Below are 23,735 nucleotides of genomic sequence, written 5' to 3'. Positions count from 1 at the left end.
TCAGGGAATACCCGGGAACACAGTTATTGATACTGATTTAAAGTAGACTGTGAACCACATTCTCAATGGGTTTTTTCAAATCCAGCTACGATTATTATGGCTCTCCCGCCATCACATCTAGCATGAAGACCAACTGTAGATTGGTTCCGACTTACACTCCTGTGTGTGAGGAGAAACACGCTGCCACCACCATGGTGTCCGAGATCAATACAGACATACCACCTGTCAAGTGTGCAATATTGGCTTATTTATTCATGAGAATAGATGTATGCCAGAGAGTCTCTCCAGGGTAATTACCCCAATCTCCGGCTAGTATAGTTAGTTATATGTCATCATTACTGTACTAGTTGCATAAAGACCAATCGATCTTTGTTTTGCCCTGAGATACGTGAAAGCTGAAATATTACAGCAGCATCCGAAATTGTCTTGCATACGTTTCCTATTTTTCTGACTACACTGTCTTCTTCATCAAGATTGATATCTTACCTTCAGTGTATAAACGGCATGGCACCATAAACATGTTCAAACAATATGCTCTACCCTGTTATAACCCTTCATGCGTTGGCACCACACAAGTGGTCATGCAGGCCACTACTGACTGTCAGTGTCTACGACCTTCGTCACGTTGTGCTTGGCGCCTCCATGAAGTTGACACGCCATGGCTGTCGGCTCTGTGCAAGAAGAGCGAAATTTAGACTACATTGACCTTTCCTGAAAATGTTAGGTTAGGCGTGTCATTTGTGTAGTTCCCGTCTACAATTATAAATAGACACAATGTCGTACGAATAGAAAGCAGTAGCAAACTAATTTCTTTATTGCTAATTTTATATCAGGTGGCAGTTTTGTATCTCAGGAACCAGAGCATTTGTAGCGCCTACAACTACATTTATCACCATTGCGCACTATTCCAGCTATATGACGGCAGTCTGTGCATACAATTTATGTTGAAATTGGCACTAGTCCTGTAGTCCTTGCCAAACTGCCCAATAGTTAAAGTATCATAAGGACTGGTAGAAAGTTATATGAAGCTGTCAGCACAAGCGTTATTGTTGTCTTTTGATATCAGCACCAATGTCTCGGGCAATTGTTCGCCAATACGTCACCCGAAATATTTCTACATCGATTAATATAAGTGTCTAAATAAGTATACGGGATCTGACTATTTCAGGAACTGTGGCGAGATGGCCTCCGACTCCTCGATGTTTGATACGGCTCCCACCTGTGCATCTGGAGCCAAGATCCTGTACGCCTGGGCCATGGACGCTCCCAGCCTATCTCTACCTAAAGGTAGGCAATGTGTAGATGCATGTCACAATAATTGCGGTTGCAGTTCATATCTTCATGTCGTGTCCAGCGCAGTGGAGATTGTACTTGAGACTCGTCTCACAGATAGATACAAGACAGATCCTCGACAGTCTGACTACTTTCATCACAAAGACGTTTATCATCCATAATATCGTTTCATTACAACTGCCGAATACTTCAATTACTCTGAGATCACGTTTGGTGTATTGTGAACATTGTCTGTATGGAAAACCGACAGGTATTGCTTCGCGTCTGAATTAAGAGAGACGTTACCATCTCAATTGCCTTTGTCTTTGGAATACACGATAGTCTACTCTAGTAAATGATGAACGGACAATTACATGGGATACACGATAGGCTACTCTAGTAAATGATGAACGGACAATTACATGGGGTACACGATAGTCTACTCTAGTAAATGATGAACGGACAATTACATGGGGTACACTTAAGAATTGAACGTCAGTTTAGATGGGTTCATTGAAGTGTGAACGATTTAAAGGCGCTGGTTAAACTGTGTGAACCTCCGAGCTTGCGTTATTTTGTCGGTATTTGCCGGCTCTCGGTCACATACGTTTCCCACTCAAACTCAGTTACGCCAAGAAAAATAGTTCTTTGAATATATACAACATAATCTAGAAATATGTCAACATAATTTCATTCTCTGAACAAATTTACAAACAATATTTGGGATAAATCAAATCTTAAAAATAGGTTACAGGAAGTTGAACAAACATATGCACCGAGGCGAGGTCAACCTTCAATCGCGGGTTTATATATGACGTCACATAAGTTTGCAAAGAGGTGCATTTCGAGTCGAATGGGAGCATGAGGATGAAATTTATAATTACTGCTGTTGAAAATGACGTTTATGGAGCAGTTATGGAAAACACCCCGACGCATGAACTCTCTCATGACACGAGCAAATTGGGAATATCACCGATTTGTGAATGTGTTGCATGTGTTTGGATAATCGCAAACCAATTCGGACGACGCGGATTGGACTGGAAATCAATCACCAGAACCAAAGCATATATTTATTTATAAGTCCGCTGAAAAGTTACAATACCAGGCAAAAATACTAAATTAATTATATTGCTGATAAATGCAGGTATTAAAAAGAAAATGTAAAATCGAGTTGATCGTAAACAACGATCGAGAATTCGGGGAAACCCCGGAAAGTAGTTCCGGCACACGATCAATTTCACAAAAAAATTGTTCACATTGTGTGAACTTTTTCTGTCCGTTCACAGGTGTGTGAACTCCAAATATCAGATCACGTGACTACCCCTTCAGCCAATCATCATGAAAGAAACAGTGTAAACCTCAAAGTATGAAATTATTAGTAAATGATGAACGGACAATTACATGGGATACACGATACACGATAGTTTACACTAGTAAATGATGAACGGTCAATTGCATGGGATACACGATAGTCTACACTAGTAAATGATGAACAGACAATTACATGGGATACACGATAGTTTACACTAGTAAATGATGAACGGACAATTACATGGGATACACGATAGTCTACTCTAGTAAATGATGAACGGACAATTACATGGGATACACGATAGTTTATTCTAGTAAATGATGACCAGATTACATGGGATACACGATAGTCTACACTAGTAAATGATGAACGGACAATTACATGGGATACACGATAGTTTACACTAGTAAATGGTGAACGGACAATTACATGGGATACACGATAGTTTACACTAGTAAATGATGAACGGACAATTACATGGGATACACGATAGTTTACTCTAGTAAATGATGAACGGACAATTACATGGGGTACACGATAGTTTACACTAGTAAATGATGAACGGACAATTACATGGGATACACGATAGTTTACTCTAGTAAATGATGAACAGATTACATGGGATACACGATAGTCTACACTAGTAAATGATGAACGGACAATTACATGGGATACACGATAGTTTACACTAGTAAATGATGAACGGACAATTACATGGGATACACGATAGTCTACTCTAGTAAATGATGAACGGACAATTACATGGGATACACGATAGTTTATTCTAGTAAATGATGAACAGATTACATGGGATACACGATAGTCTACACTAGTAAATGATGAACGGACAATTACATGGGATACACGATAGTTTACACTAGTAAATGATGAACGGACAATTACATGGGATACACGATAGTTTACTCTAGTAAATGATGAACAGATTACATGGGATACACGATAGTTTACACTAGTAAATGATGAACGGACAATTACATGGGATACACGATAGTTTACTCTAGTAAATGATGAACGGACAATTACATGGGATACACGATAGTTTACACTAGTAAATGATGAACGGACAATTGCATGGGATACACGATAGTTTACACTAGTAAATGATGAACGGACAATTACATGGGATACACGATAGTTTACACTAGTAAATGATGAACGGACAATTACATGGGATACACGATAGTTTACACTAGTAAATGATGAACGGACAATTACATGGGATACACTATAGTCTACACTAGTAAATGATGAACGGACAATTACATGGGATACACGATAGTCTACTTTAGTAAATGATGAACGGACAGCAACATTTGGTCACCTCGTTATCACACTTGGACAGACATTCGTCAAACCCCATCAACAATTACTTGAATCAAATCAACCATACTCACAACCAGCTACATGGGAATATAAAATCTATGTATTGCAATATCCCTAAGCTCATCGGTGGATGTTTTGTGTGTGATAACGATGTCCCAGTGTCTGCCTCCGTACCATTATCCCCATGAATACACCGATGTTTGCTCAGCAATCTCACGGCCGCAGGACTTCGCTGGTTGGATGTTCTGAACTCTGGCTCCCAAACTCGGCCTATTCATTTGGCACAATTTCAATCCTATCAAGTAGAAAGAACCATGTGTCTATCAAGGACTTTTCACCATCCGGGGAACTCCCAGAGCTATTATCGCCAAGCCTAATGTCTTATGTTCGTGTGTTCAATCGTTCTGAATATTTCATTTAGCCATTTTTGTTATATTCTAGACCCATGAGGATATTTAAATGAAACAGAAAAAGTTGAAAGGGTTAATGACCAAATGTCGCACTGAGTTCGTGGGCATCTGAATAGTAGGATACTATGGTATACATAAGACATCATTCTCTGACCAGACGTGTTTTTCAATGGAATGTCAAAGGTGTTCTATGTGTCATTTGCGAAATCTAAGAAAATAATGACGCTTTTGCATACATGGCGTTGTATTTTTATAAAATATTTATCAAGGGAAGACGGGTGAACTAAAACAGCTGCGTGTGGATGTCCTGAAGGCGAAGGCATTCAGGAATGATGTGGCCACTGACAGGCCCAGTTAGTGAAAATAAGAAATGTGTTTGAAGAAATTATGAAAAAAACCACGAGAATTGTAAATCCGAATGATTCTGTAAAGAGATATGAAAATGAAACGACACATGAAACAATTATAACGTATGATTACACGAAAGAAAAAAAATAAACCTTACGATGATTTAATTAGGATATGAATGTGTAAATATGTGCAATCAACGTTACCGACGGCATGACTAGATTATATGTATTATGTATTATGGACTGGCTATGGATGTACTGTTCAATCATGTGTATATATTAACACGTTGTAAGACTGGAAGCAGCTGGTCGTCAAGTAATGAACTGATATTGATTTTAAAGTTAGTCAGTTAAGCGTCATGCTTCTGGACAAAGTGGGTCTTGTTCTGACCTATCAGCAGAGATGTCTTATGCTTTTATTGCATTTCAACACACGGTCACTGGTCAGCCCTCGGTACGTAACTCTCCGGCGCTAATTAGCGTAAATGAGGCGCTGGCTTTATTCCAATTTCGATTAAGTGTGATATTATTATCGTGATTACAGATTTAGTAATATCACCAACTGAGCGGGGCCTGATCAAACGGACACCCCCAGTATGTGACTTACATAATAAGTATTCATTTTGCCATCTGCTCTTGTCACTAATCATGTAATAAGTCTAGTGCGTGTCCCGTCCAACGTCATACCCTCAGATAATGTTAATCTCGTGTTGTCCTTTCCTTATTTATATGTGGCTCTATTCTAGTTTATTTTTGCCAAAGCGTCAACGGTCAAAAGATTCATACCTGGAGTTCGTTAAAACATGAATACTGTTCACACCAGAACCTAAAATCAGTTCCGAATGGAAAGCTGATAAGAAAACTAACTGGTTATCTTCCATATGAATCTATCTGTCAGTGTATTGGTGTGTTTTTTACAAACCAATTACACCGATTTAGTAAATCTACATGTTTTTTCCGGATTCCCTCTGTGTTCGATACTTAGAGAGTTAAGTGTTCAGAAGGTGGGTCCAGGCAGCTTCAAACATTGTCTAATTGCTGCAGACCCGTGAAGAGCCGACACACGGGATCGGGGGGTCAGGCTCGCTGACTTGGTTGGTGCATGTCATCAATCCCAATTGCGTGGATCGATGCTCATGTTATCAATTACTGGATTGTCTGGTCCAGACTCGATTATTTACAGACCCCCGTCATATAGCTGGAATATTGCTGAGTGCGGCGTTAAACAACAAAACAACCAACCAACAACTAATAGCTGTATGTGATGGTGCACGTATTGGAAGCTGCACGTGTCAAGGTTGCCTCCCCCACGCGTATCTGACCTTGGCATCACATCGTGTATACATGCATTAACTTAAATGTAGTGCACATATACACAATTAGTTGTCTCACATCAACTACCGCCATCCATCTAACTTGATTGGCAGCAAACCTCTATGTCCGGTAGTACCAACTGCCTCGACTCTGGGGACGGCCTACTGTTTCTCCTCACAGACATTAATGGTATAACTCGCTTGAAATCAATGTGAGTTTTCCTCTTTGAACACCCCCGCATGTTTGCCTAGAATCCGTCGCTCAGATCAATAGATACAGCTTTGTGTAATCTCGATGTGGGCGATATGAGAAATGATACTAGCCCTCATCAAGGAATAGGACTGGCTGTAAGTGTTCTGCTATCCGAGTGCTGAGTCCACGTCCGAAAATTCAGATTGATCTAATCCGGACAGTCGGGAATAGTTAGGACTACTTTGTCAGAATGTTTCGTTACCATAGTTACGTATGCGTGGGAGTCTCCAGCAATGATTGGCGCGGCTCCAGTCATGTATTAGAGCTGGCCTTATAACTAGTGTGTTATGTGAACTGGAGATGTAGTTTAAAGTGATTAAATGACACAATGTTTGCCTGCACGCGAGCTGAAGCATAAGATAACAATGCCAGTAGGTTAGTTAGATTTATGAGATTACGTTGATAGTTTCATACCGTGAAACACGGTGCAGGTGAATACTATATACACATATAGACGTATTATCTTTGCACACGAACAATATGGGGAGCCGATTTACCAATACATTGCAATACGCGAATATATATTCTAGTGAGTATGGCTTTACGCCATACTCAATAACAATATTCAATTGATCAGTATCACGGTGGGAGACACCCCAAGTGTATCTTTATTTTGACATGCACCTCCTCATTACGTTGTGTTGTAAAATTGTAAAAGAAATATAGAATGAGAAGTAGAATCAGTTTTATCAAATAGAGTGAAAGTATAAAAATGTAGGTAATCGCGGTCTCTAATTTAGATTATATTCTACGAGGTACACGGAATAGCGACGTATCTGTCCCCAGTGAATTGTTTGTAAGTTCCCCAGGTTATCCGTTAATCCGAGTTGAGAGTCACACCATGTAGCAGTCCTACCATGAACCTCAGTCATACCATGTAGCAGTCCTACCATGAACCTCAGTCATACCATGTAGCAGTCCTACCATGAACCTCAGTCATACCATGTAGCAGTCCTACCATGAACCTCAGTCATACCATGTAGCAGTCCTACCATGAACCTCAGTCATACCATGTAGCAGTTCTTCCATGAACCTCAGTCATACCATGTAACAGTCCTACCATGAACCTCAGTCACACCATGTAACAGTCCTACCATGAACCTCAGTCATACCATGTAGCAGTCCTACCATGAACCTCAGTCATACCATGTAGCAGTCCTACCATGAACCTCAGTCACACCATGTAACAGTCCTACCATGAACCTCAGTCACACCATGTAACAGTCCTACCATGAACCTCAGTCATACCATGTAGCAGTCCTACCATGAACCTCAGTCATACCATGTAGCAGTCCTACCATGAACCTCAGTCATACCATGTAGCAGTCCTACCATGAACCTCAGTCATACCATGTAGCAGTCCTACCATGAACCTCAGTCATACCATGTAGCAGTCCTACCATGAACCTCAGTCATACCACGGATCCGAGTCCCGTCATGGAACAGTCCAGTCCGGCAATGATTCCTACCATGGATCTGATGCTTGGTGCAGGTCAACCTGTGTCAACTGAGCAAGAATATTTGCTGTTTGCAAACGGCGTTTATCACGGGAGCCATAGCAACAGTTCACGCTTAATTACATGTGTGAAAAGACTATCCTTTTTTAGAAGTTGTTCTGTATGTGACCATCGAAAAATTATTTAAACTTCCGTCATGCCCCTTGCAGAAACAGTGCACTCCCTCTCAATATATACTATCAAGCATGTACAGAAAGGAATCCAACTCAAGTCTAGAATGATTTGGCAAGTCCTGATTGCCTCTGCCCTGGGCCTGATTGAAAAACATTGTTCTAGGCGCCACTTAGATTATTTGATATATTTATATCTTAAATATGACAACTTTTTTCTGGGACAACATGTTACTGTACAGCCTGGAATATAATCCGGGATTCTGAAATATAAAACTGTAGTTGGAAGTATCTTGTAGTTGACCTTCTTTTGCCATACGCAGAGATTGCATTGTTCTTGCATATTAAAAATAGAGAAAGATGTATTGTATGAATATTGAGCTGGGTGACAAGAGGTTTTTCTTAAATGTGTTGGGTATGAATTGCTGTGAAAGTAATAGCCAAATCATGTCAATGTTTTGATCAGGGCTACTGTGCATCGTTGAATGTTTCGGAGATATGCGAATTACAGAGTCAACCCAACTCGCCTTACATTCGATTTGTCCGAGGCTCGCAAATACAGTACAGTACAATCTTCAAAGACACATAAACTACATGTTATATACCTGATGTTGTGATTGTGAGTGAAACACCGTATCACGCAATGGCAGCAAAGACAGCGATGCGTTCGTAAGACGTCAACAAGTGTCACGTAATCACAAAAGCTCCTCCCATTGTAGACTTAATACATTAGCTATGAATATACTTAATTCAACTTGGCCAAAAAAAGTGGCAAAGAACATACTCATTAGCATGTAACTATATAAAAACTCGAACGATCGAAACGGTTTTATAATTGTAATAAAAATTGACGTAAATTGTAATAATCTCAACTTGCGGTAAAATGTAATAACTTTTTACGTAAATTGTAATAACCTTATAAGTTTAGTGTCAAAGGCGTTAAATGCCTACAACATGAAAGGATGTTTACTGTTATGACCAGGCATTAATGTCAGTGAAGCTGTCCACGTCTAATCCAGTGATACAGGACATAGAAACTAATTTAACTCGTCTACACCACCGATAATTAAATGTTCCTTCGCCAATAAACCTCCACGATAAAGTCAATCCAGTAGATATGTTCCGATGCCACCTCCTATTTGCCAGTAATACTAGTGGTATTCTATTTATATGTCATTGTATCACGTATTAGAATATTCTTGGCGTGTAAAGTTAATCGCCTTTTGCATTGTATTGATTAGTTCCTTGTCAGGTGATGAGGACGTGTCATTATGTCACGCATTTGACCTACCGACTGCCCTTCGAAGTAGACAAAGGACACTTTGTTATCCCCAATATAACATTTGTTACATTTGACCACTTTCTAAATGGCATTGTGTGTTCATAGCTTTCGGCCATTGGATCCGTGCCAATTTACACTCGTCAGAGGGGTACACAAAGTACGTGATCTGACTATCAGTTGTCGATTAGGTGCCTCACTCGGGCAGTGTAAGTTCGAATCCCATATGGGACTCAACCCCCAAAAGTTCTAGAATCTGTACTTTCCTAACTAAGTGTTCCCCTATATATAACATTTGTTACAAACTCGTTACAATTCACCAATTTTATGTCATTTTGATACTGTAAGTGTGAATTTAAAGTTGGAGGAAAGCCCGAAAGGACGCAGGTCACCCATGAATACTGGTGCGACAAACTGAAGGCCATACTCAAGGCACGCATTTCTGAAAATTGTATAAATCATATGTATACTAGATAGGCTTCAAATAGGCATTATGGCTGTTAAACACTCCAGGTTTTCATTCATGGAAATAAAATGTTGTTGAAACTATTCTCAAGGCGGATAGAAATCATCCTGACATGAGAACCTCCTATGTATCCCAGAGTCATAACTGTGAATTGTGACGAACTGATATTGATGATCCCTGAGAAACATGATACAAACGCTGGGCATATAAAAGTCAGGAAGCACCCCCAATAAATGTACTTATTCCGGATGGAACTCTGGTCACTGGTGTCACTGGTCTGGGGTCGATGAATAGACTTCTCTACCCTTATCTACATTATGTCTCAAATGTATAGTCGCAATGGTTGTTCTAAACAAAAAAATAGTGTGTCAGCCCCTTTCGACAAAGGTATCCCTGGATTCCAGCCGTCACGGCGTTCAAAACACTGACTGCTGATGTAGATCCTTTATTACTCCGGACCAACACAGGCGACGGTGAGCTACAGAAGCCTGAAGAATATATGGGTTTTTCATGTAAGCTTCAGTTCCCTACACTTGAGTTGAAGGTTGCGGCACAAATAAGTCAGCTCCAGAATAGGGCAAAGAAGACCAAAAAACGTAGACAACAACTTCTTTATTATAATGGAATTGCGACGTTTCGGTATATACTTGTATCCTTATACCGTTGTCAATACCGAAATGTCGCAATTACGGTTTAATAAAGAAGTTGTTGTCCATAAAAAAGTCTCTATATAAGTGCAATAATCTTGGACGCGACGTTTAACCCAATTTCACCTCACCTCACCTCCATAAATAAAGAAGTTGTTATCCATAAAAGAAGTTTTTATCCATATTTTTGGTCCTCTTTGACATCCGTCAACTTCTAAGAAATGCCTATCAAACAATTCAGAATAGGGATTCGTTAATGTATAGCATGTTTGTTGACATTTTATTATTAACAATGAAGTTAGGAGTCTTTGTGTATTTTCTTGTTTGCAAACAGTTTGTAGGCTAGTAGTCTTTCCGTAATACGATTATTATATTGGTGTTGTTGATCAAAGGTGTGATTTTGATAACGTCCCAGTACTGGTTTTAGCATTACTGTTTTCTTAACATATGCGCCCCTCACTTGTGGATGTCGAGATCCCCCGAGCTCGCACGCTCAAATATTGATTTGAAGGACGGAGTACGTATAGGTTAGCACGACCCCAATAGAAGCACCCAGTAACGTCTCATTCTTACAATATTCAAATACATATAGCGAAACAATATACGTACAAAAGGCCAATCGCTCAGAGATGTATGAAAGACGATACGCTTTCAGATATACACTTAACATTTATAACATCATGTAAATACTTTGGCAGGTACGAGCAACATAAAAGGCAAGTTCGGAATTAAATACTCTGTTTTTCATAAGCTAACAAGGAATTAAGTTTGCCAATATTTTAAGCACTCCTCAACGAGAATTCTTCTTATCATAGAGTAGCGCAGCAGTAGATGTTTTATCCCCAACAACAGTTATACAGTCAACACATTAACGAACATTAGCAGGTCTATTTTCGGAACGTCCAGTTTCAATTCGCAAAATGGCGACATCACATCAAATTTTGCTAAAGCACAGCTCTGGCCCCTAGACACATTGGAATGAACGTACATACGTGGATATTATTATGTACCTCATTTTGTTGCTCCGAATGCTAACATAGATCACACCATGGTGTCATACAACTTAGAATAAACCTTGAAAGGCATGCCTCCCGTAGCTGTCACCCCGCTAGGACTCTGGGTTAGAATAGGTTCCGGGAACATGCTGATTGTATGGGATGACAAAACTGATCGTCTACCCTGACGGCGTGGGGTACAATATCAATCACTGGATTTTCTGGTCCAGACGTTATTATATACAGGCCGCCGTCAATATATTAAACAGCAAACAAACAAATCCATAGCTTTAAATACTGATCAGCGTATTAGGGTCTTTGATATGCTACGTATGTATCCATTGATGTATCCTTTAATATGGATATTTTTGAGAGGTAAACCGTACGAATTAGTGATTATCTTCAACGAACTGAGAAGGTTACGTATGTTTCAGATACCTAATGTACGTGTACAGCTTATCTGCAGCTGGTGACAACTGTTGCAATCTGTGTTATTGATTTGAACAGTTAGCAGTTTTCAATTATACGCATACTTCGTCAAACTGAAGAGTGCTAGCCGTTGTGTAACGCTTTGGGGCTGCATGTGATCGTATGGCGACATCTGGTGGCCGCTGGTTGTGTCCGGCAGTGGAGTATACCCACGGAGTGATACGCATGGCATGTTGTTGACACAGTAGCGGAAACAATTTGAGTTATCACCTGTAACATAATGGTCAAACGTTCTGGCTATGTACATATCTTTCTGATCACTGACCTGATGATATTGATTTGAAATGTACATCCGGTCATTTGATCACATTCGTAGAAATAAAGTGTTGTGGTTTTTTTAAAATGTATATGGTAAGTAATAATTATGTATAAGGCAGTCAGCCCTGACCAACTACTGAATCGTATCTCATCCTTAACTAAGGCTTGCGTCACGGGAACATTTAATCGCAGGCAGGTATTGTGTTTCAACAAAAGACCAATACAGTACACTGTATACAAGGCTTCCTGAAAGGTGGACAGGGCCATTTGAAGGTTAGCATAGTGGTGGGCGATTTCCCTGTTTACCCACTTGGCTTTTTAAGGACAGGTTTCACAAGGGACCTAAATAGGATGCGGGTTTGTGATACTTACCTTCACTTTTAGTATTAATATGTTTCTGGTTTTGATTTTGCTTTGTTTTTTTCTTCATTTATTTCACATTAGGTTGGCATAATCGTACATACTCCCCTCTGTGTTTTTAAGCACACTAAACATATATTCGGAGATGAGCAGGTGATGAGGTAAACTGAAACAACAACACCAGGACTGATATATTATTGACACAATTACATGATTACTGAACGTGAATTGCCTTATCACAATATACACCCTTCGTACTTCCAAAAAGCTATATTCGCCCTTGGGTCGCTGGCGTACGACGCCACTCACGCCCTATTCTTTGCGACAGCATCTTAGACTTATCTTCCTTTACTCTATCACACCTAGAATGGCTTGGTACCTACTCCACCACTGACTCCCTGAAGCTTCATTGTACAGGGCTGTGCTATCACTTCAGGCTAAGCATCGATTCAGTTTCCACGGCATGGCCATTGTGTTGCTATTTGAACTTTTGTACCACTGCTATCTGACGTCATCTTCTCTTTTGTAGAAGTTGATTCCCATCGAAACAGTGGTCGAATTGTACCTAATTATCTGCACATCGCAGGCTGGATTGATAGCAGTTACGTCCTTGACATTTCCAACATTTTCTCGCAATGCTTGACGCTGCGTTACGTTTGATACATGACACACAAGTGTATGTATTTCTTCGTATGAGAGGGAAAATATTTCCTTTCAAATTCGGTTCGAAGTGACACATATATCTCCATTTGCTCTATTCCAACATGGGGTGGTTGGGTATCCTTGTGGTAAAAGCGTTTGTTCGTCACGCCGAAGACCGGGTTCTATTTCCCACATAGGTACAATGTGTGAAGTCCATTTCAGGTGCTCCGCCGTGATATTGCTGGAATATTGCTAAAAGTGGCGTAAAACCATAATCACTGACTCACTCACTCATTTCTAAATGTACAACCATACACGAGTGTTGGAGAAACCCAAATTGAAATGGCCGCGAGTCGCTGAAGACGAAATCTTATATAATGCCCGTAATACACATCCAGCAACTAACCACAATTCCTAACCACGAATAATAATCTAGTCATATTTCATATAATTATTTCTTTTCTTCATCAGAGGTTATGTGGTGAAATATCAAGCTTCTTGCATAAAACAATATCCCTTGTAGGATAATATCCTTCCATGCCATGAAAACCAGCCACTGACATGTCTGTGAGAGTGTCTGTGAAACACCGACGTATCTACACAGGGCCAAGCCTGACTACCAAATGATTTTCAATTGTCTCCGATTTCTGAGGTATGTTTGTTAATCTCTCAGAATCCCGCGACACAACGTGATCCTCGCCTACTTTGGTGGCTGCGTATTGATTCCTGCTACTCAAGAGAGAAGCAATGGTGCTTGCCTTGTCGCACATAGAGTACCAAGTCGCATAGTCACATGCTGTGCAAATACACTGTATGACGGCGGTAATGTAAAACACTCACTGCTAACACACTTGCCACTGGATGACTCTTATAGTATTGTTCTGAGTCATGAAAACATGTTCTGTTCCGATTCAAGCGAGAACGGTAATTTGGAATTCAGGCGCTTGCAGTTAATTAATTTAGTTAATGCAGCGAGAAGTTCACGAAAGAATGAGATGACATGGAGTGTATACTCCCAGGGAGATGATAGTTCACAATGATCTGTTGATCCGGATATTATTATTGTAATTGTTATTATTATATACACATTAAAATAAGAAATGTAGCAAAGAGGGTTTGGGTGATCCTTGCACAATCAGGCTGGTTAGACCCATCAGCTCAGGGCCCTTGCCCCTCTACACGCAGCCCAGACAGCGAATAGGAATTCTCACAGGAAGTGCTGCCTATTCGAATCCACCCAGAACCTTTCGGAGAATGTGAGGACTCCCCAACACTGCAGCCCAGATCGTCAGAAGGGCTGTATTCCTGACAGTAAACCCGGGTACTCTCCCAATGTCAGTCAACAGATTGGGAGGTACCAAACCTAAGGCACCGAGATCAATGGGGAGTCGGACAACTTGGTACTTGGGATGCAAGCGTGACATTTCGAAAGCGAGGTCGGCATATTTGCCAGGTTTTTCCTCAATCTTGTCAATCACATTACTGTCCAAAGGGACAGAAAATTCAATGATGTTTCTCAACGCCAGAACTTAACACACTAAAAGAGATGCGTGACTACCGATGGCGGTTGTGCGTTGTGACGTATTGAAGTTCACAAATGTAGATATTATACTCTTTCCTATTTGTTATTGAACACTGCCTACCAAGAGAGATGCGCCAAATGCTGTCATGAACTAGGTAAAATGTATGACTCGACTGTGATGTGATTGCTCATCCACTTAGCAGATTTAAACACATTATCATGCAAGTAGCTTTACTACAAAATGGCCAGATTGAAAAAACAGATTTTCCATTTTTCTGGTATTGTATATAATGAATGTGTTCGTGAAGCAGTGCAATGTTATGACTGTGTACAACAGCGTACACGTGCAGGTTGCCTTGCGCTCCAGCTTGCCGCCCCTGCTGGCGCTGTACAATATCACTTATACTTCCAACACAGTGTGTGTGCTATTTGCGCTGCTTACTCACATTCCCGATACCATAGCTAGTCTAAGCTAAGAATATTTCAAAAGGACTGGCTTTATATGAATATTGAGAATTGATTGTGTGCATGCGAAACAGTTCCATATGCATCTTTCTCAGTGCATCTAGTGTAACAAATCGCTCAGTGCAAAGCGAAAACAAATGTTTCCCTTAACTAAAAAAAATGTGTTAAAAGCTCTCTCGTTAAATGTAAGAATGTTGGCATCTGGAAGTCTACATAGATGAAACACGCTGTCATCTTGGAGGTTGTCGTGTAAATAATTGCATGGAGAGGCTTTTTGTAGTTGTCAGTAACACCACCTGTGGTCTGTCGATGTTTGATGGCGACGAGAGGAGGTGAACCAATGTGTGCAACACACACGACATGACATTATTAGAAATCTATACGGCACTTTTTTATGCTGATATATTTCCTTTTCTAGATGTGGCGTTTGCAGTTGGAGGCGATACAGACATCAAGTACCTGGTGCTGCAAGTCCATTACAAGAACGTAACCACCTTCCTTCCCCCACGTACGTTGACGTACTGTCAGTCGATGCTATTTCACATGTTCATGTCTCCTGTTATGCCATGCCTCAAAGTGAGATTGACCAATCAGAGGACACAACTACTAACCCCATATGAGCCGTATGCCGTCAGTAAAAATACAAGATGGTTGTTACTGACCTAATATGAGACCATATACCGTCAGTTACAGCCATCATAGAGACACCCACCTCACATATTACACATGGACATTCCGGTACAGAAATTCTTCATTACATCATTAATTGTGATGTGCAAGGGCATTAATTTTTTCAAAAATCACATTCGTGACTATATTAATTTCAACAACGTTTGGCCTCCACGGTTTGGACAGCAGTCTCCCTTTGACTCTTAACGTCAACCGTTGTGGGTGTCCATTTCTTAATTTTGACATGACATGTGCGACATGTGCGATTAAGACCGTGATAAGTTATCGGCGTAATAAATTCGTTATGGCTGACGCCTCGCCCAATATTATTCTGCTAACCCGATATGACACCGTATACGGCAACTAAAGACACCAGAACTAATTATATGCTTGCTAAAACATTTATAGTAAACAGCCAGAAGTTCATTCCTGTTGTACTGTTCCATGCTAGTCATAGGTGTCATCCTTGATGGTAAGCAGTCGTTACGTAATCTTGCTCTCTTGGACTGTTTCAGAGAATGGCAACGACACATCTGGTTTGAATCTCATCACACAGAAAAACAAGTATGTATAAACACTAATCACCACCACCACCATCATCATCATCATCATCATCATCATCATCATCATCATCACCATCATTAATTCACTGTGAAGATCTGGGTTAGAATTAGCCTTCAAAAACCCATGCTTGTAACAGGCGACTAACGGGATCGGGTGGTCAGGCTCGCTGACTTGGTTGATGCATGTCATGGTTGATGAATTGCGTAGATAGATAGTCATTGTATTAATCACTGGAATGTCTGGTCCAGACTCGATTATTTACAGACCACCATCATATAGCTGGGATATTGCTGAGTACGACGTTAAACAACAAACAAACAAATGATCATTAATTGATTTCTATGTCAGATTCCTCCAATGTACATGCAAATCCTGTGCTGCAGGTTACCAAGGCGTGCTGGCGTCTACTTGATGGGCACTGGGGGCAGGATCAAGCCAAAGTCTACAGGTAACACAGTTTTGCGACGCATTCATTTTACAGCAAACTAATTTTTGTATAAACAACGAGACTACATAACGACAGGAACACTGTACTCCTTCGTCGCAGCCACAAACATCAGTATGCTATAGAACTACTAGGAACTGACCTTACATGCTTTTAGAATGCAGGGCTTACAATATACCAAGTGATCTGAATATTGGAGTGTGCTGAACAACGGCTAATTTAGACATACCTGAGCTTGTACTGTTGACAGTAAACCTCGTTTCTATAATATATGCGCCTAAGCCTTTCTATAATCATATGAATGTTTCCATTGAGCAATTCCGATTACATCATAGGAATTTGTTTTCGAATTGCTGTCAAATATTGATAGTACCAGGTGTTCGCGAACAGGTCAGCGTATCCTACCCATCGGTGGCACCCGTCAGAAATACATGCAAAGACAAATCAATTGCTCATCTGTAAAAAAGTTAAAATGGCGAATCATTTTTTTCCCTGATGCGTCAAATTTTGAAATGTCCTCCGCATACCTAGCATAAAACGTTTTAAAGCGTTATGGAGACCCAGAATATTGTAACCCTGATCAAACAGCTTGATAATACGTCGTATGACGCTTTTCGAAATCTTGTGGAAAGATTATGCTCGAATGTATCTCAAAAGTTGTGAAATGTAGGTACTAAAGGCTGTAGCTGCTGGCATATAGCTCGACATGAAGGACATAAGTTGACTATTGGAAAGCTGAACTCACCCCTCCCGTCATACTGTCTTGTGGAGAGATTATTGTCAGTCTGAAGTCAACCTTGAAGTACATAAGTTGACTATGAACCTTCATGCATAAACCTAAATATGCAACAGATGAGGCGCTTTCATTGGTAAAGTGAATTGGGTATTTGGCCGTTATTGAATGATATCAGATAATCGATATACCTGAATCTTATGAATAAAACGTTCAATTTCTTGACCAAATCCCTTTGTTTGATGTTGCCAATCCGAGCAGAAATTCCGATGTATTGGTGCCAATGGGGATACCTACTTATTTTATCCACAGATTTTACATAGATGAGCAAGTCCAGCATTTCACATACTGTTTTCTCCTGTAAACTTCAGAACCTCTGAAGATAGATATATAACTGTATCTATGGTCACCAGGTTTTTTAATAAATGCCCCATGGATCAAGGAATGATCGTTTCATGTTTCTTTAGGTAAAATAAGTCTTAAGCGTCTGCTATACAAATCTAAACTATTTTATTATAAATTGAATAGACATAACGCGCACGTACTAATATTTCGAAAGTTCAAATCATAAAATGATTCATGAACATATCTGAATGCCAGTGTGTGTGTGTGTGTGTGTGTGTGTGTGTGTGTGTGTGTGTGTGTGCGTGCGTGCGTGCGCGCGAAGGGGTCACAACCTCGTGATCTGATCTGATTGCAACATTTGAATCTTTATGTAAAACGTATGTCAGATGATGTTATATTGTACTAGTATATGTGAATGAATAAAGAGGCGACACGGGCAAGGAAAACACCACGATATGTTAAAGTAATGGTAATGTGGGCATATGGCTTGATCATCTGTATACACGACTTTGGAACCTCACGCTTGGTATCCCTTACCGTTGACGTCTTTGTTTTACAGTGTTCATGGAGACTGCATGCAAGTTCGACAGCAATCTCGAAATCCACCCCTTCGCCTTCAGGACCCACACTCATACGCTTGGTAGGACAAACCTCCGTATTTCAGTGCATCATTTGAACTCGTTCTTTCTTGAACGTGTACAGGATATTCACATTCAACGTTTCAGTTGTATTTGTCTTGTAATTACCGAGTTGACGTCACGTGCTGTTGGGAGAGTAACGTAGACTAATCCAAGTAGTTTTCCTGAAGTAGAATGTATAATCCACACCGCCGTGTGTAATCCATCAGACTTATCTCACCTAGGGAGAGACACCAAAGATTAAAACAAGTATTACATTTACAGAAGACAGCACGTCAACCGTCTGTATCGCGATATTAACACATTGATATTTATGCATAGATGTGTAACCGTATATCGCCATATGCGTTTGAATGACCTGCATTCTATTTAACTGAAAGTTTTGTACAATGGTTTTGTTTTAATGAAGACCATTCTAATTTCTATGTCTAAAACATGTGTTCCAGGACGGGTAGTGTCCGGTTACAGAATCCGCGACGGCAAGTGGACTGAAATTGGCAGAATGAATCCCCAAAAACCACAGGTTCGCGTTTCAAAGATCTTATTTGTTTTTAAACTGTACACCAACAATATGTTATTTCATCTATACAATCAACAAATACAGGACCACAGTTTACCGTTTTGGGGTCGATGAGTGGTTGAAACATTGGCAAGTCGTATTTTGGATTATAATAAATCACATGTAGGTTAAATGTACTTTTGTTGAGCAAAAACACGACACAAGATGCCAGTAAACTTGAAAGTTGCGTTCACCCATGTGTTACGTTTGAACCTAAAAAGGACGTATGTCGTTTGTCGTTGTGCGTAGACTTATTAAATGTCATAAATCCTCGTTCATTATGGGTATTTTCCAGATGTTTTACAACGTAACCACGCCCAACCTGACCGTGAAGCCGGGAGATATTCTTGTAAGTTCTTATTCTACTCCAATAGAATGACATTTAAGTCAATATTACCTTTCGTTATGTAACAGTTTTATTTGTGTTAAGAGTTAATTGATAAACCAAGCTTAAGTCAGTAAGTTTCTGGATGTAATCCTCATTGTCTGTCTTCAGGCTGCCAGATGTACAATGTTGAATGACCGGGACACCACTGTGAACATAGGGTAAGTTTCTCACAAACGAATATTGATCCAATAAGATATAACGACACTAGCATGTAACTAGAATACGCCTCCGTTGTGGAACTCGAGAATGAGCTATTCCAATCCCTAGTGTAATTCAGACTTGACTTGACGTCGAAGATATTAACAGTTATTTCACGTCAGGTTCAATCTTGTGAACGTATATGAAGCGATTGATGTATGGTCGTGGTCCGATGAAGTAGTAAAGGATGTGTATAGTTCGCCGGTCTCAGTGTTCACGGAGGGTGTTGACGAGGACTGAGCTCGCTCATGGCGGTATCTGGAAGCTGACACACAGTTTTGATGGGATTACTAGAAGACGAACTTAGAAAGGGTAAATCCTGACTGATTTCATGTCTTGTGTGACATTATGGTGTCTGTTTTCGTCGTCACGTCTGTGGTCGAGATGCTTGGCATTTCATTTCCTGGATTTTCTTGTTTTTTCATATTTTTTCGCCGTATTTCACTTTCTCTGCTTCCTGTCCATGTTGTCATACCCTCTTGTCGAATACAAGTACATCTGTCTTCCTGTTCTGTATTCTGTGGTGTATGCGTTCAGTGTATCGCTTGCTCATTATGATTTATTTTCCTGCTTACCTGCCACTAGCCCTCTGCTGTTCCATGTTATGTATGTTTCTTTCTGTCTAACACAGCAGCTTAATACAATGAAAGTTGAAGTTGTAGTAGTAGCAGCCGCAGCAGCAGCAGTAGTAGTAGTAGTAGCAGCAGTAGTAGTAGTAGTAGCAGCAGCAGTAGAAGCAGTAATAGTAGTAGCAGTAGTAGTAGTAGTAGTTGCAGTAGTAGTAGTAGCTGCAATAGTAGTAGTAGTAGTAGTAGCAGCAGCAGCAGCCAGAGTAGTAGTAACATTAACGTTTCTTTTAAGTACGTTCTTTAAAGACAAATATATCCTTAGTTTTCTGACAACAAAATTGAAGTAATGACAAACTACCAGTGGAAGACAAATACAAATATAATCAAATAGTACGATATTAGCATATCTTATACCATTTGCACGTACATTTGCACGTCATTATCATTTGAGATGAACCTTTGATCACTACCTTTTGACATGTATCCATATATTAACATATTATCCTACGTTTTCCAGGAACACACAGAATGATGAGATGTGTAACTTCTATATCATGTACTACGTCAACACTACCAAACTTGTCCAAGACAGCGTGTGTTCCAGCCGTGGCGCGCCTTCCTGGTCCTGGGCTGACTTCCGGGACGGGGACATGAACCTGGAGGCCATGCCCAACACCGTCAGCGTCATTCCAGGAACTACAACTGTTTTGAATGAAACAGTTGACACCAGATCATTGCACCCTGTTGGCATGGTGTGGAGTTCCTACTTTGAACAGCTTGTAGACGATAAGATCATAACTAAAGAGCTCAGTGAATACTACCTTGACCTTACCTTGTCGGTAAACCCTTAGGGAGGAGCAAGGTCATAGTTGAAGCGGGAACATTATATCGTTTTGGCCTATGTGTCTTCGAATATTAGAAAGCAATATTTTTTTTATAAGTAGACCATTTTTAATGAAGACAAGCAGGTTTATTTTAACGCGCATATCTATATCAATTAATGCAAAATACTTAAGGTGACGTCGGGTTTTATGGCTCTGAACATCTCCAGGCTCCACACACTGATATTGTAAATAATGAGAGCGCAGTGCAGGCGTCACCCGCCGCGTTTGACCCTGTTCATAAAGACTAGTTCCCGAATGACTGTGCGCGAACCCATTATTTTATGTAGAAACATGGTTTCCCGATTTGTTCAGATAAATGGCTTTAGACAATTTGCTGGTAAGGCTCTTTGTTCAACTGTCGATATCTTCGCGCAATGTGGGTGACAAATATTGAAAAGCATTTTACTTTCAAATATAGCATAACTTCAGATTATTTATAATGATATAATTTCAAATTGACGCACGTTTAATGCTCGTATACAGATTATAATGTCTTGTGAACTGAACAGATGTGCAGGTGCACTGACATTGTCAAAATACGTCTTAGTAAATAAACTTTTTTGAAATCGCTGATTGTCTGATGTTTTGTTTTGCTTCATGTTTGTAATTATATGTCGTATTAAATTTGTCATTGTGCAAGCAGGCGTGTCACATTGTATATGGGCGTTCTATTTTAAAAGTAACAATTCTGGTTCCTTTTCTATAGCCTGTTTATGTTAAGAGAGTTCGTACTTAAGAACATAACACCTACACGTGTTTCATGAATGCAGGATGCGAAGCTTTTGAATATGAATCATTCGGTGATATTGTTTTGATTCGAACAAAGAATAATGGATTCTATGGTAATATTCTATATAAGGGATATATAGGGCGTGAACTATTCTGTACTAAGCAGCCCGTCTTTGATTATGAATGATTGCAGAGCCACCCAGAACGACGAAATGTGCAACTTCTACATCATGTACTACGTGGACGGGAAGACGATCATGGACGACAACTACTGTTTTACTTCTGGTCCACCAAACTGGTCATGGGAGAATTTCGGACAAGGTGACCTTGCGCTTGAGGACATGCCGGACACCGTTAGCTTGCCCCCAGGGTCCTCGGAACCGCTAGAAGAAGGCAAGGACGACGTGGCGAGAGATGATGAATCTCTGGAGTCCATCTTGGATAATCTCCAGCCCCGTGAGTTGGAGGAGTTGTACGAAGAGCTGGCGGAGGAGGGGAAAGACAATGATCTGAACGGCTATTATTATGGGGGCTATTAGAGAGACGTTGGGGATTGCCCACATGGGAAAGGGGAGATAATCGGGAATACAATTGTATTACCTCCCTTTACATAAGTTTGTATCTGTAAAAACAGACATGGAAAATATCCAATGGGGTAAGCAATTTCAACATTTTAAAGAAATTTGAGGCAATGCACATATAGCGAGGGAGGTATTGTGTTTTATCAGTGACAGACTGTGGTATCAATATAAGGTTACACTTGAAGGGCAATGGGTTTCTTGTGGTAGAGCATATGAAGTAGTCCAATCTGTTGTTATTGTGTACATCGTAGATAAATAGATATATGCACTTCTATGACCTTGCTGGTATGTCGTTATATACACGCCGATATCTGGTTGTCTTTCAATCTGTGTTTCTCCGCATGGTAGATGTTCTCTATTTCACCAAATATCTGGACAGCCAACACATTTTCCTCTCAAATGAAATTAAGAATGTCTTTTCTCATGATAACTTCCAAGAATGGCTTAGTGAGTCCTTTAGATTTTCTAAAAAGCTGCCTTAGTTTTACGACCGACAAAATGATGTCTACTTAATTACTAATTTATTTCGATGTTTCTATTTCTTCTATGGTATAGTTGCATGATTTTCTGAAGCAACTTGCGGCTCCTATCCACCCATGTACTTGTGGTAGTTTAGTAATGCGAGTTGTTGTTTCTGACGCACACCTGTGCTGTTCTTGTAGGTATCTAGTTGTGCAGAGACACATCAGTGTACATTCTCCATTGATACTTTCAGAAATTATCAAATTGAGATGAACTGTTCGGCCACTGTCCCCGTTGTACATCTACAGAAGTCATCAGCAATATGTAAATATGTTGTTATCGCTTGATATTCTGACACCTCGGAAATAGAGTGTTTTGTTGTCACACAATCTATATTGCTCAATATGTGCCATTCGTAGGTTTCTGAGTTGTGTGAAGTCCTGTATAGTTGTGTCATGGTGCTGTAGATATATATCAAATCACGATTATATACTTAATTCAAAGAAATGCACAGAGAAATATATTTATTTTGGAAAAAAACGACGGGTTTGTCAATATGAATGTACAACATTGATTTAATGTTTATTGTTATTCCAAGGCTAAATAACACAGTAAAACCTCGTTAATCTGGATACCGTTAATCCAGCTTACCAGACCATTACTGTGTGGAACGTCTACATGCCGTTAAAGGGACATTCCCCCTTACCAGTACGTAAATCCGGACGATTGCATTGGATCCGTTCCGAATAACGAGGTTTTATTATTCATTGCAAAACTTAATAGGTGTGTTCTGAATGTTGCATTTCACATGTTTCACATTTCGTCATCAATAAATATACTTAACGAATAGATGTTTTTGGCGAGTGAAAATACTAATTTTGAGAAAGAAATCTTCATCAGTTTTGAAATGCAATAGTCAGAGAAAATATAATTCATAATTTTCGAATAAATAATTTCGGCCATTGAA

At 40.0% G+C, this 23,735-nt stretch overlaps 1 protein-coding gene across 2 annotated transcripts in view; it reads left to right on the top strand.

Annotated features, from left to right (window-relative positions):
• LOC139477440 (probable peptidylglycine alpha-hydroxylating monooxygenase 1) overlaps positions 1 to 23,735 on the top strand; it is a 33,862-nt gene extending 10,127 nt beyond the window's left edge. The window contains exons 5-14 of one of the 2 annotated variants that reach the window (XM_071260017.1): positions 1,169 to 1,287; positions 15,423 to 15,512; positions 16,189 to 16,237; positions 16,621 to 16,685; positions 18,320 to 18,400; positions 18,845 to 18,921; positions 19,253 to 19,306; positions 19,454 to 19,503; positions 21,919 to 22,181; positions 23,022 to 23,735. In XM_071260017.1, coding sequence (XP_071116118.1) covers positions 1,169 to 1,287; positions 15,423 to 15,512; positions 16,189 to 16,237; positions 16,621 to 16,685; positions 18,320 to 18,400; positions 18,845 to 18,921; positions 19,253 to 19,306; positions 19,454 to 19,503; positions 21,919 to 22,181; positions 23,022 to 23,041 — 868 coding nt within the window. In that variant the 3' untranslated portion in view covers positions 23,042 to 23,735. Of the gene's footprint in view, positions 1 to 1,168; positions 1,288 to 15,422; positions 15,513 to 16,188; positions 16,238 to 16,620; positions 16,686 to 18,319; positions 18,401 to 18,844; positions 18,922 to 19,252; positions 19,307 to 19,453; positions 19,504 to 21,918 lie in introns of both variants that reach the window. The other variant, XM_071260016.1, reaches the window with a different exon arrangement.

This window comes from Haliotis cracherodii, unplaced genomic scaffold (assembly GCF_022045235.1).
Source record: "Haliotis cracherodii isolate W230 unplaced genomic scaffold, xgHalCrac1.p SCAF_1, whole genome shotgun sequence".
NCBI lineage: Eukaryota > Metazoa > Mollusca > Gastropoda > Lepetellida > Haliotidae > Haliotis > Haliotis cracherodii.
The sequence above is the reverse complement of the archived record's forward strand: the minus strand, read 5'-3'. Positions and strand labels throughout refer to the sequence as shown.